The 14,884-nt window shown below is 42.4% G+C and overlaps 1 protein-coding gene across 4 annotated transcripts in view; it reads left to right on the top strand.

Annotated features, from left to right (window-relative positions):
• The window catches only part of RASGRF1 (Ras protein specific guanine nucleotide releasing factor 1), a 38,932-nt gene extending 24,443 nt beyond the window's left edge, over positions 1 to 14,489 (top strand). For 3 of the 4 annotated variants that reach the window (XM_072148788.1, XM_072148790.1, XM_072148791.1), the window contains 13 exons: positions 1,472 to 1,848; positions 1,957 to 2,079; positions 2,319 to 2,489; positions 3,873 to 3,979; positions 4,443 to 4,555; positions 5,848 to 5,908; positions 6,282 to 6,385; positions 7,183 to 7,267; positions 8,188 to 8,385; positions 9,594 to 9,673; positions 11,370 to 11,487; positions 11,795 to 11,863; positions 13,326 to 14,489. In XM_072148788.1, the coding sequence (XP_072004889.1) occupies positions 1,472 to 1,848; positions 1,957 to 2,079; positions 2,319 to 2,489; positions 3,873 to 3,979; positions 4,443 to 4,555; positions 5,848 to 5,908; positions 6,282 to 6,385; positions 7,183 to 7,267; positions 8,188 to 8,385; positions 9,594 to 9,673; positions 11,370 to 11,487; positions 11,795 to 11,863; positions 13,326 to 13,418 (1,699 nt within the window). In that variant the 3' untranslated portion in view covers positions 13,419 to 14,489. The remainder of the gene's footprint in view (positions 1 to 1,471; positions 1,849 to 1,956; positions 2,080 to 2,318; positions 2,490 to 3,872; positions 3,980 to 4,442; positions 4,556 to 5,847; positions 5,909 to 6,281; positions 6,386 to 7,182; positions 7,268 to 8,187; positions 8,386 to 9,593; positions 9,674 to 11,369; positions 11,488 to 11,794; positions 11,864 to 13,325) is intronic. The other variant, XM_072148789.1, reaches the window with a different exon arrangement.
• The last annotated feature ends 395 nt before the right edge of the window (positions 14,490 to 14,884 follow it).

The following is a 14,884-nucleotide window of genomic DNA, read 5'->3' as shown; positions in this document are numbered from 1 at the left end:
ACTTATATACTCGCCCTCCGATGTCGACGCAGCTTACCGATGTCCCTGATGTCAGCGTGTTCCGTCTTCTTTCTTCTCCGCGGCTCCTCTTCTTTCTTCCGGCATGGACGCGGCCATGTTTTCTTCTAGCGGGCGCATACTATGACGTGGCCGCTGCTGACGTCATAGTATGCGCGGTCACGAAGAAAACATGGCCGCGTCCATGCCGGAAGAAAGAAGAGGAGCCGCGGAGAAGAAAGAAGACGGAACACGCTGACATCAGGGACATCGGTAAGCTGCGTCGACATCGGAGGGCGAGTATATAAGTTTATTTTTTTAAAGTGAGTAAATGTTTTTTGCAATAGACTCGTGTATAAGCCAAGGGGACGTTTTTCAGCACATTTTTTGTGCTGTAAAACTCGGCTTATACACAAGTATATACGGTACCTATTGTACCTCTCAAATTGACAGGAAAAAGTGAGGCAAAACAATATTTTCAATAGAGGGGTAATAGATTAACCCTGTCATGTGTAATCTAGCAATTTTTTAATTGTGTGTTTTTTGTTATATGTCTGCAACAATAAAGATTGTTAATCTATTACCCTTATATTGAAAACATTGTTTTGCCTCACTTTTTCTTCTCAATTTGAGAGGTACAATAGGTAGTTAATATCAAAAGAACATTAGAACTTTCAATAGATGTATATTGATAAAATACATAAAATCCCACCCCCACACATTACAAAAAACACGAGGTGAAGTGTCCAACCCCTTTAATGACCACATGTTGATATTTGCTTTTGAGGGATTCTCCAGGCCTTTTTTTTTAAACCATGCTACACCTCCGAATGGGTTGTTTCTAATATTGTGGCTGAGCTGCAATACCTCACATAACCTGTGAACAGGCCTGGTGCTGTTTTTGGAAGAAAAGCGGACATGTCTTTCTAATTCTGGAAAGGGTTGTCCAGTTTTTTTTATAATTTAATTTAAATTTTTATTTATATATGACTTATTTTATATATGAATTTTTATTTAAAAATAAAAATCAGCATATGGTTATATACTTGCCTCTCTCCCCACTCCTCACTACTGGGTCTCTATTTGTACAGAGGCCAGAGGTGCCGTCTCAGCCGAGTCCCTACTACAGCATTCGTTTCAGGCTGTAGCAGGCGCACGGCATTGATCGGGACGGCACAATCACAGATTCGGCCTTTTGAGGGGCGGCACCGTTGCTGGATGGGAGTGCTGTGAGAGGTGAGTATATGCTGTTTATTATTTTTAAAGCTCTCCACCTATATATAAAAAATGTATATACATAGACAACCCCTATAACTGTTTTCTCAACCAAATTTCACAGAAATATCCATATTTTTTCTTTTTCATTTCTCGATGAACCATTGTAAATTAGCTTCCATTCTCTTGCATGTTCCATTGTGATTAGGGCATCACTATTTATATCTTCATTTTTTTGTTTGCATTTTCACACCTTTAGATCTTTAGAGCTACTCTTTGCAAGTAATCAGAATAATAAACTTCTGTATGGAGAGCCGCCTAAATCTCCTAGAGCTACACGCAAGTTCTCATCCCCACCACCCCTCTCCATCACCAAGTCATCATCCCCGAGTCGTAGACGCAAATTGTCGCTTAATATTCCCATAATCACTGGTGGAAAAGCATTGGACCTGGCCGCTTTGAGCTGCTCTTCCAATGGATATTCAAGTGCCTGTCCTGCTCCTCCTCCATACAGCAAGACGAGCCTGGACATCAACAAGCTCTATGTATCTGGAAGTTTCCCAAGCAAGGTGGGAGAGGGAGAGGAGCCGCCCGCAGAGAGAGATGAGGAACCAGCGGCACCGCGCCAAAATAAAGGTAATTAAATACTACATTCCAGATGTATCAAGTGGATAAAAAATACTCTTTCCTGTAAAAACATTTATAGCTAGCACTATTTTATCATTATCTTACCTCCTCATTCAGACACCGAGGCTTCTCGAGTAGAATCGGACAATGAACAGACCCAGAGCGATGAGGCCGAGACTGATACGTCACCAACCCGCTCACCAACCACACCGATTTCGCAGCGTGGACGGAACTCTGCAGGTGAATAAAACTGTGATAGCTCTATAACTGCTTATCAAACGTTGTTTATGTATAAAGTTTAAAGAATTGAAAAGCCGATGTGAACCAGTCATTATGTGTAAATGTGCGTTCTGATGACAGGTTCCCTTTTAATGGGGATTGTCTATTTAGCGCCTAAAATCTACTTTATGTCCAAGTTCCACAATCCCTGTTGCATGTAATGCCGCCATTGTCACTTATTTTGTAATTTTTTTGTCCAGACTTTACACTCTTCTCGTATAACAATGGAATTGTGATGACTTCTTGCCGGGAACATGACAGCAATCGCAGCAATCTGTCAGCAGCCTCTGCTTTTGCCATAGCAACTGCCGGTGCTAATGAGGGGACTCCAACCAAGGAAACTTACAGACGGATGTCTTTGGCCACAGCAGGTAGGTACCAAGTTGTTTTCTGGACATGGCAAATGCAATGAAGTGTAATTTAAAGAAATTCAGCTGGTAAAATCAAACATGATAAACCAGGGACACTTACTCATAGATCCAAGCAGTGTGAATGTGGTAATCTTCTTAAATTTGTTATTCATGGCCACTTTCCCTCTAAAATCAACTTTTACAATTATGCTAATGAGCCAGACATGCTATTGGCAGCATTACTAGAGCCTCTCTGTGTTTTGGCTTCACAGGCTGTTACACTGTGCTGGTGCATGTCTCATCAACCTCCTGCTCCTATAGCACTTCCCCCTACCTCTGCCTGATGTAATCTTACAGCAGCGGGTAATTTTTGCACATAGTGGAAGGGGGAAGTGCTCCTGCACCGTGTAACAGTATGTGAAGACAGAGCATGGGGAGCTCTAGTAAAGCCCCCCCCCCCCCCCAGCACTTCTGGCTAATTATGACAAATATAGGAAGATTACTACAGTCACAGTGCCTGGATCTATGAGTAAGGGTCCTTGGTTTATCCATGCTTGATTTTGATGATAGATTTTCCTTTGAGGTTTGACTTTTACCATCGATGATGGGTTCGTGCATAGGATGATCTGAGACCAAACGGAGGACCACATTTTCTGCAGCTTAACCAATGTCTATATAAACTGCTTATAAAAGCAGAGTTTGGGTGAGGGGACTCGATGCAGTGAATACCAACCAAATAAAAGGGGCACCTGGAAAATTAGTGAGACCCCTACCTGCCTTCTGGTGATGGGCTTAGGCCCTATTCAGACATATGTTTATGGTTCATTATTAAAGTCTGGGATTTGTTTAAATCACAGACAACCCACATCTGACATCCATGTGCTATCCAAAATTTTCACAGACACACTTCACAAATTATATTAATCTACGGTAGTTTTAAAAAAAAAGTTGATCTGTTTTATAATTAAGTGAAAAATGGATTAACTACTGAAAAATCACAGACTTGTTCATGGAGAACAAGGACTGCACACATCCATGAATTATGCATGTCTTATTATATGGCTTTCCCCTAAAATTTTAAAAATATTGCACCCAAAATACTCAATTTAAACGTGAAAATCTCTGGTTCCCTGGCACCTACAAACACATATGAATGAGGAGATTGCCAGGGTTCCAATGTTATAGCCCACTTCTACGTCCTTGGCCATAGAAGTGCCACTCTGTAAAGATGTATGAGATACATCCTTGGCTGGGAAAGGGTTAAAGGAAATCTACCATTAAAATCCAGAATGTTAACCAGGGACAATTACTCATAGATCCAGGCACTGTGACTATGGTAATCTTCTTATATGTGATATCCATGGCCTCCTGTATACATAATGTACGTTTGTTTGTGTGTTTCAGGATTTCCCTCAGATCAGAGGAACGGTGACAAAGAATTTGTAATCAGAAGGGCAGCAACAAACCGCGTCCTTAATGTCCTGAGACATTGGGTTTCCAAACATGCCCAGGTACCTCTCATGATCACTGATGACTCACACATTGGCCCACATTTACTAAGGGACTTTCACCATTTTTCTGTCGGACTTTGCACGATCTTTCTAATCCATACTGCTTGTACATGTATTGTCCACGCCACATTTCTGGTTCTGGTGCACAGTCGGACCGGGCACCACATTTATCAAGCTGAGTCCGACTAAAGTATTTTGCACGCCCTTGTTAAAGTTGGTGCACACTATCGGGGCAGTGCAGGGGGTGTCAGATTCTTGATGAACGGGCGCTGTAATTCCTGAATCTGGCGCCCCCTGCACCCTACAAAGGCAAACTGCGCCTAGTGCAGACTGCACTGTTCTTAGTAAATGTGCCCCAATGACTAGTGTTAATGATATGCTGGTCTTGAATAAACTATTACAACAGGTTTATTAACAAAGTTATTCATATGCTAATGTAATGGTCAATTTTTGCCTTCAACAGGATTTTGAGACTAACCTGCAACTAAAGAGCAAAGTGATCAGCTTCCTAGAGGAGGTTATCCACAATCCAGAGCTGCTAGCCCAGGAAAGGAAGGCTGCGGCCAATATTATCCGGTGAGTCATTACAAAGGGCCATGTGCAGATATTGGGGCACATTTACAAAGGGCTTTGCACCAAAGTGGCTGCACCATATTTGTGTCGCAAGTGATCCTTTTGTGGCGCAGCTGCACTAGTCTTCGTGCGACACAAATGTTATAGGTCCATGTTATAGGTGCACCAAAAAAAAGTTGGTGCACTCTGCCGGAGCAGCGCAGGGTGTTCCAGAAATCCTGTGCCTGGTGCCCTGTGCATACTACACAGGCAAACTGCATTTACACTGCAAACTGCAGTGTAAATGTGCCCCATTGACCTTAAAATGTATATAAGCACACATCTTGGTCACATTATGCTTAAAACTTGTTGCTCTCCTGAAAAGGGGTTATAGGAATCCTATACAGGAAAACCCCTGCATTCATTATTACCTGTATTGGTGAGTTGTGAACACAATGCTTATTTCTTTTTACAATAAGGTCTTCAAGGGCTTTTCCAGTTTTCCAAGGACTGAAAAATGTGGAAAAAACAATACCTTGTACTTACCTCCACTGATGCTACCACTACCATTCCAATGGTGTTTGTGTCTCTGCTCTGCTATATCAGGCCAGACATGGCAGAAAGTGGAAGGAAATACCAACTTAAAGGGGTATTCTCGTCTTGGCACTCACATTTAATTTAACTAATTTGTCATATATATACATTTTTTCAATTAGATGTTATTTAAAAAAAATTACCTGAGTGAAGATAATTTATAACAAATGTAGTCATTTGGTCCCCTAGAAACAAGACTGTGTCCTCGGATACGGCCTTGGAGGGATTGCGCAAAGAAACTAAAAATTTTTATATATGAAATGTCCAGGAGTTACTGTATATCTTACAACCGTCCTGTGGTAATGAACGCTGAATCCAGGTGGTCAGGCAGTGCTCAATAGTATATGTTTGGCCACTGCTTCCAGAGTGCGAGGTGGTCGTATCCAAGGAAACTATCTTGTCTCTAAGAGACAACATGGCTACATTTATGAGAAATTATCTTCACACAGGAACATTTTTTTAATAACATCCAATTGAAGAAATTTTTACATATGGCAAATGAATTAAATTAAATGTTAATGCCCAGATGGGAATACCCCTTTAAGTCACCATTGCTTGAAGTGGGGCATAGTAATTGCCTCTCCTACTTTTTTCACAACCTACCTTTCTCAGAAGCCACTAGTCTCCTTTTAATATTCTAATATAAGTGTAAATGACCTGTAAATGAATGTAGGTGTGAATGCACATAGGAACATATGTACTAACAATGTATATGTTGTCAGAACATTGACACAGGAGGATCCTGGAGATAGTCAGGTCACGCTGGAAGAGATTGAACACATGGTAAGTGCTATAAACAATAACCGTGTATATATTGTTATATCTTTTATTGCATGGATAAGAAATTTAGGCAGTGTTTGCATTTGCATTATTGCTTATAATGCCATAATAAAGCACATGCATTTCATTTTACATGTTCTGGTGAAACCTTACGCCACATGCAACAAATCTCTGCCAGGCTTCTGTTTTGATGGCAAAGGTTGTGACATGCTGGGAAAATACTGAGTGACCTGATAGCAGTGTGAACAGAGCCTAATATATTGCACTGCAGTGCCTGGTGGCATGTGTAATATGCACCTGGTATAGCCAAACGGTAAATGATGACTTTGACTACTAATGACATCTTGATGTTTTGTTGTGTGCATGTACTTTGCAGGTGTTGAGCACTCCTGTGGATCCATTTGAGGCTCTTTCAGCTCTGGAGATTGCAGAACAAGTAACGTTACTAGATTATTTGATCTTCAAGAAGATTCCTTATGAGTGAGTTTCATTCTGCTACTCATTCTATGTATATAGCCACCTGCAGCCATTGTGGTGTCAATGTTGTTTTATCATATTAACCTCCAATTGTGCCCTGAAAAATGGGGTTTCCAGAACTTTAAATGATTGAGGACCAAGTCTCTAAGGCAGGGTGCCCACAATTGAGTGCAATGCGAGAAAACATATTAGGCCACATTTATCAAAAGTAGTGCAATATGCTTGTGGAGTGTGCAGAGTGCACCATTATCCCATTCTGCACCGGAAAGACCCTTTCTGACACTCACACCTTTTTTTTTTGCTCACTTAATTTGGGCCCAGTTTACTAATTCCGACACCGTTCTTGCGCCTCTAGGTTTCCTACGCTTTTTTTTTAGAAATTTTGGCGCACAAACAGACAAGCTAAGAGCAAGTCTACCAAGTTCTATTTCGCCTTCATAAATGTGGAGCCCGTTTGGTACCTTTTCAGTTGTGTGCGAATTCATTAACCGCTTGCACCACAATCTAACATCCCAGTTTAAATTACTGCACAATTTGTGCGCCAAAAACATGGGCCCTTTGCCACAATTGATGAATGCTCCCCCCAATATGGTGCAGAATTCAACCTTTGCAAACTGCAATTCACAACGCTCTGCTCTTCCTCCTTGGACAAAGGAGTTTGACTCCGGGGAGCACACGGTAGCGTGCATGTAGCCTAACGACTGCAAAAAAACTAAGATGTGTACTAGTCCAAACTTGTAGAAGCAAATACATGTTCCATGTCGCCCATGTCTTTTCTTTTATTAATCCTTTTGCTGCAGGGAATTTTTTGGCCAGGGTTGGATGAAAGCGGACAAGAATGAGAGGACCCCATATATCATGGGCACAAGCAAACACTTCAACCATGTGAGTTAATATTCACCTATGTCTAACAAGGCTTATAGCTATTAACTTTAGTAAGCTACTTATATTCTGTAATAGGGATCTAACATGGCAAAATTGCAATCATGCCCCGTAGGGAACTATTAATGTTGTGTTAGAGGTAATAATTTTATAGTGAATCCTGATGTGAAACTGCAGTCTTAAACGTGACCAGTCACCAGAGGGCTATTTTTGTAGTGCTTGGGTTCCCACACACACATGCAAAATGGTTCTTCTAAAATCTCTGCCATTTATCGTTTCGTAGAGAAATTAGATCAAACTTTACCTGGTTCCCCGACAACGTTCATCCTTGAGTCTTGGGGAACAAGAGTCCACCTACCCTAATGAAAATGCTCATTATCCTCCACATTCAAATCCACCCTTCTCCTCCTTCAATTTTCACTGAATGCAGCAAGCAAAGCTCAGGCTTGCACAGTCAACACCTAGTACTTGCCATGTGCAAAAGGTGACACACTCAGCACTGCTATGCCCCCCCCCCCTCAAATCAAGAGCTTATCTTTCCTCTGGTTCTAGTGATCTCTGCCTCCTCCTCCCCCTGCTCCTGCAGTACAGGAGATGCGTGTTCATGTGAGAGGAATCTTAGCAAACAGAAATACCACCCGACTATAGTCAGGACCAGGAGTTTCTGGTCGTATCCAAGGACAACATATAACATTAGGACTGATAGAAACACGTTAGGTTTATATCTGTGAAATACTGTATTTTTGTTGAATTAGAGAATATGTTAGTTTTCCTTTCTGCGTATATTTTGTCTTCGAGGGAATACCCCTTTAAAGAATAAAATAATAAGTAATTCTCCAAAATATACCGTCATATAGTGATTAATAATGTGACTCAGCAGAAATTCACAATAAAACTGTAACCATATCTGTGGGTTGTGTTAGATGAGTAACCTGATCGCCACTGAGATCCTGCGGAGTGAGGAGCCGGCTGTGCGGGGATGCACCATTGAGAAGTGGGTGGCAGTGGCGGATATTTGTCGCTGTCTGCACAACTACAACGCTGTTCTGGAGATTACATCATCCCTGAATCGCAGCGCTATATTTCGGCTCAAGAGGACCTGGATCAAAGTGTCTAAACAGGTAATACAGTCAATTTCTGACAGATTGTGGTCCACCAAAGTGTCAAGACTGTAAATTGTTTGTTTTAAAACAAAACATTGGGGCACATTTACTTACCCAGTCCAGTCACCGATCCAGCGGCGGGTTCTCCGACGCTGATTTGGGTCCGGCCGGGATTCACTAAGGTCTGTGCACCGATATCCACTAGGTGTCGCTGCTGCGCCGAGGTCCGCTGGAGTTCACAAGAGTTCACCTTCTATTTCTTGGTGCAGGTAAGTGCGTGTCAAGCAACTCTTTTTCTATTTTTTAAACACTGCGGTTTTTCCGAATCCGTCGGGTTTTCCGACTGCCACGGCCCCCCATTTCCGTCGCATGCAACCCGGCTCGATTGCGTCGAAATCCGATCGTGTGCGCCAAAATCCCGGCTGAATTTGTCGCAAAATCGGAAATCGTCGGGATACCCGACGGAATCGTGCGACCCTTAGTATATGAGCCCCATTATGTACAGTTTAAATGTGATGTACATGCAATGCTAATGTATTGTAAACGCAATTCAAACGCCAAATGTAAACGTGGTGTCTAGAAACGAGCTGTCCCGTAGTTTTAGTTAGGGGACACCACCCGGCCAATCATGGCCATGGTTAGTAGCCAGGGGCATCAATTGGCCAGATTGGCTGTTCCAAACCGGCAATACATCTGGGTCGCGCAACCGAATCCCAACTAAAACTATGGGTCTGCTCATCTAACAATGTCAATGCCTTGAATTATAGTAAGCCTAAAGCCATTTGCCAACAAGCAGGTTCAGTCTGCGAAAAATGCTCTGTGTGTACAATGGATTATCCATATCACTGCACTGAGCTGACACGCTGATTTCAGTCCAGTGATATGAGATTCAGTCTGGGAAATCCTAGGAGCACTTTTCACGGACCAAACTGGCTTGTGGGCAACTGACCATTAGCTTTCCCTCTTGCTGGTAAACAGTCCTGATCCTCATTGCCAACACAGTCATTGGGCAACCCTGTGTTTTTTTTCACAATACCAGAACTAAAGACCATCGGGCCTGGGATTGATTGAATTTTAATTAGACATGAACCATCCTGCATAATTCATTGAAGCACAGTAGTGGAGCAGATTGGATGCAGCCACGTATTTACCTTGTAAATGTGCCAAACTATTCATTAATAATTGAATTACCTCCATTCTAACCCCAAGTATTTTCTACTTAACAGACGAAGACCTTAATTGACCGACTTCAGAAGTTGGTGTCTTCAGAAGGGAGATTTAAGAATCTGAGAGAGGCCTTGAAGAAGTAAGTTTTTTCATTTTTTTTTGTTTGCTTCAACGTTACAGTGATTTATTGGGATTTATTAACCACTTACTGATTTTTTTTTTGGTGATGTTTGGCATCTTAGGGGTTATGGAGGGAATTGACAATCCACAGGTGTAAATGGGGGAGATCACTCAGAATATCTTTAAACAATTACTTCGTTAAAGGGGTTTTCCCACAAAACAAGTTAGGCCCTATCCACAAGTTAGGCCCTAACTTTCTGATCATTAGAGGTCTCCATGATCAGACTCCCACACATCATGAGAACGGTGGGCCCGATGTACCTCAGTCGGACCCTTCTTTGCTTCCCGAGATGAGTGGAGCAGCCGGTGGCGCATGTCTGGGCTGCCCCGTTTATCTCTATAGAGATTGCCCCCAATGGTGAGACCCCCCACTGATTAGCAAGTTAGGCCCTATCCTGTGGGTGGGGATGGGGCCCTACTTGTTTCGTGGAAAACCCCTTTAAAGGACACCTGTCATCAGGTCTGTGTCACTTGTCCTGTCACTACTACCTGTTGGAGCAGCTCACAAGGATCCCATCACAGCCTTTATCTAGTCAATTCATACATTAATCATTATAAAATCATCTATTCTTTATTATGTAAATGAGGCTGGTCACATGGTCAGAGGCAGTGATGTCACCCCTGTTCCCCCTCCCCTCTCCTCCCCCTGCTCATGTCTGTGTGTAATGTATAGTAAAGCATTCCTGGTGTGTGTGCTGCATCTGCTGACATGCTGCATCCTCCTAATACACAGAGACACAGACATCGGCTACACAAGTACCTGACATGTTCTGCTATAACATGTGAGAGACACAGACATCAGCTACACAAGTACCTGACATGTTCTGCTATATCATGGCCGCTGCCTGGAGCTGTTGTATCTCTCCTATACACACACACATGCACACACAGGCTGCAGGGGGTGTGGCCACCAGCAAGCACATGGAGCAGCCATTACATGTGTGGCTGTACCTCCCACTCATGAATAAGCTGGACAGCTTGAATATGATAATGACTCATTGGACATTTCACAGGTCATTTGCATACCACTTTAGGACCTCATTGCTTAAGTTTACAGGCATGTAGAGGGACAATGAAGGGATAGAGGCAATGCTCTCTATTGGCAGTTTATGAAAATATATTTAGATTAGAGGGGTTATTTTGCATGACGGGTTCTCTTTAAGGATGGAGGTCTGTAAAGCTGTCATGTAGAGTACAGTTGCAGAGGCTCTTGGACTCCACTTGTATGTCAGGTTCTGAAGGTGCATTACAAGACAGTGTTCTCCAGGGACACAACTAATAATTTATATTTGTATAAGTAGGCGAACAAGAGTTTTAGTTTACAAAAGTCTTTACAAAAATCAGAAAATCTTAAATTTGCAAATATATTCAAGACCAAGCACAGTTGCTGTACAGCATGGGATGTGCCAGGTGTCAGACCCACCCTAATCTGTTCACACAAGGGCCATTTCACATTATCTATGATCAGGCTGGTGTTTGCTGCATCATACATCAATATAATGAAAAGTCTTCCGGCATGGTCCATGATCACGGACTGGAACCGACCATGGCTTTAGATTCAGCTTTCTGTAATTCTGCAATTTACCCCTGCTGTCTTGTCACCATGTTGTAACTGCAATAAGAAACATATAAAATCTGTTTTTCTCTGTCACCAGCTGTGACCCTCCCTGTGTGCCGTACCTGGGGATGTACCTGACTGATTTGGCATTTATAGAGGAAGGAACACCAAACTACACGGAAGACGGTCTTGTCAATTTCTCCAAGATGAGGATGGTGAGTTGTATACATATCAATGCAGAGCTGGTGCCCTCTTTTGATTGACAGGGTAGAAATAAGGACCATTCTTTGTATTTATTTGAATAAATCAAGACATTGCTCTAGAACAGGTTAGAAATGTATCTTCTGTTCGCCTTTTCTTCTGTTGTGCATTATTCTTATATAATTGACTGATATTTATATTACACATATTATATCATGTGTATATATTGAGTATTATATTACTCAATTTTTGTCTCCTATTAGTATATATAAGTGTTTACTCAATCATTATTAATGCTGTTTGACTCCTAATTTACTCTAGATATCACATATCATTCGGGAGATAAGGCAGTTTCAGCAGACATCATACAAGATAGAGCATCAGCCGAAGGTAAGTTAGCCGGATGCAGCAATTCTACAAGCACTTCACCCATCCACTTCTATCTATAAGTCTCTGACCCACAGACAGCAATAGTAGCAGTGCCGTTAAGGATGTTTCACTAAACTGACCCTTCTTTAAACATACTGGGTGTTTGCTGCATTATGCCAGCAAACATTATGCATTTACATAATGCATTTGAATGCTGGCGGCACATGGGTGCATCCATTTTGCCACTGATTTTTACCACCCCCTCTCTCCTGTGACATCCTTGGGGGCCAATCTGTCTGCATGACAACCCAGAGTCTATATGAGACTCCAGGGACAGTAATTTCTAAAGATGCATTGGCACACTGTAGCAGATCATCAGCAAAATTGCCATATAGTGCAATGCAGTTGTAGTGTAGTAGGAACAATCAAACCCCCCTAGGATTAAATTACCCCAGGGGTCTGCAAATACAGTAAAATATTTCAAATAACCCCCCCTTTCCCTAAACCTGATACAAAAATGCGGGATGCGGCACTACATGTTAGGTAGTGGCGCATCCCAAAAGTTGCCATCTATCAACCTAGTAATGGAAAATATGCAACACATAAATAATTTTAGAAAAACTGGTCCTACAAACCCCAAAATGGTAGCTTTGAAAACGCAGCTCGTCCCACAAAAAAAATTACATCTTACTCAGCTCCGTACATCGAAGTATGAAAATTTTATTAGCATCAGAATGTGGTGAAACTAAGACATTTTTTTTTGTACAAAAGGTTTTCATTTTTTTAATCTATTAAAACCCAATAAAACCTATATAAGTGTAGTATCCCTGTGATCATACCGACCCAGAGAATAAAGGGGAGAGGTAGGTCGAAGGCCACAGTGAAAGCCGTAAAAACAGAGCCCACAAGAATATGTCACAAAAACTTATTTTCACCACATTGGATTTTTTCCAGCGTCCCAATGAAAGGCAGTGAATATTTAAATACCATCACCAATTTGCACAGAAAACAAGCCCTCATACAGCTCTGTACACAGAAAAGAAAAAATGTTATGGATCTTTAGGGCAACAAAAAATGTAAACTCAAAACCGAAAAAGGGTATTGACAGGGAAGGGGTTAAAAGGAGCTCATAATGCAGGGTTTTATGGCTGCAACATAGAGGATACTGAACCCTATAATTATACATGTGGTAATTCGCTTCCCACATATGGTAGGAGAATGCGTCCCTTCTGCCTGCTTTCAATCTGCGGTTTGAGGACCTTTGGAGGACCTTCAAAGGTTCTGAAATGACTATTCTGTTTATGTGTATTGAGAACATGCACAGATGTACAAGGATTTCATGGTTGAAGGTCCTTTTCAGTATAAAATTTGAAGGGTTATTTTTGTGGCCATGAGCCCCCTAGAAGGTTTTGGCCCCAGGCTCAAACTGTCTGTATTGTAATCAACTACTTATGTTATTCAGTGATGTTCTGGTATTTGGCAGGTCACACAGTACCTCTTGGACACCACAGGAGTGCTGGATGAAGAGGGCCTTTATGAAGCTTCTCTCCGCTTGGAGCCCAAACTGCCCACTTGAAATTTTGCTGCTTTTCTTCTGCCTGTATCATATTGTACAGACCCCCCACGCCTCTCGCCAGATCCCTTTATGCAGGGTTAACCATGCAGGGGCAGAGATGTCTGTGTCTCCATCCATCCCAAACACCCAGCTGCTCCTAATGGAGGCCCCACTATGCCCTCACACCCAATGTTCCCCAAAGACGCCCCTAGAAAGAGTGACCAGGGTGGAGACTGAGATACCTCTCACCAGGAGCACCGGCCCAGTGCACCCTGTACTGTGCTGGCAAGGACTGAAGAGTTGCTGCTGTCTCCTATTGACTGTAAATTTCTGAATAAAGCAACATGTCGATGTGCAGCATCTCACCACCAAACCAGCGGTCACCACCTCCACCACCCGTGCTTGAATGGAGGAGTTCATGGCTCTGTGTGTCTATCAGAGGGAGCTTCATGTATAATACTCCATCATGGAGAAAGCAGAGGTGATACTATCCTGCAAGAAGAGGAGAGGGCACGTTCATAAGAGCAATGTGCACACAGCCCTAGAGTACAGAACCAGCTCCATGACCTGACCAGTCTCTCATGCCTTATGGCACGGCACATGTCCAGTAGATTGCTACAGTTCTGCAAATTCTGGACTCTACTCCAGCTTTGTCTTGTTGACTTTGAGCAGTAGTATGTGTCCATGGCTGCAACACAAGAAATAAAATTGCACAAATTATCTAGATAAAAAGTACAATGGCCTGCAGCGTAATAGCTGATCTAGTTGGGCTGGTCCTATGGCTGCTTACAATGGCTGAGAAATCCAGTGCTTTACTATCGGAGTGACATAGCAAGGTAGGGAGCTACAGCAGAAGGCTAAAGCCAGGGGATGCATATGGTATTAGCTTAGCAGTGTAAAGGGAAGCTGGGATTATACCGGCATAGAAGAACGTCCACAGAACGGCCACTTGAATCTGCTGTGGAGATCCAGCAAATGTGTTCAGTAAAACAAAAACAAAAAATCTGCAGCTACATTTTGTTTTCTTTATTTTTTGTACTATAAAGTGTTTCCTGATTACCTCTCACTAATAAATCTTTTATCTCAGGGTTACCACCAATCACGCTTGTTTATTGAGATGTACAAAACTGAATAAAATATGACGTACAATGAGGCACTAAATATCCTTATGTGTGATCCAGTGACGCCACCAGTATCAAGAGGAAATTATTCTGTCTACAAGGAACCTGGGCTTGGCTGGGAAAGCAGAAGGGATTAAAACACCAGAATGGGCAAGATTTACTAATGGAGATATCAATGTCGCTACTTCTGCAAAAAAATAAACGGACATAGAAGCCACGCACTACATTCTTATACATAAGACAGGGCACCTTGGAGGCGTTGCTTCAGCTTCATGTAAGCTCGGTCTCATACATTTCACCATATTGTGTGATCAGGGCCGGTTCTAGACAAAGTGGGGCCCTGGGCAAAACTAAAAGTGGGGCCCC

This window comes from Engystomops pustulosus, chromosome 4, assembly GCF_040894005.1.
Source record: "Engystomops pustulosus chromosome 4, aEngPut4.maternal, whole genome shotgun sequence".
NCBI lineage: Eukaryota > Metazoa > Chordata > Amphibia > Anura > Leptodactylidae > Engystomops > Engystomops pustulosus.
Note: the sequence above shows the minus strand (reverse complement) of the source record. Positions and strands in the feature narration are given on the sequence as shown.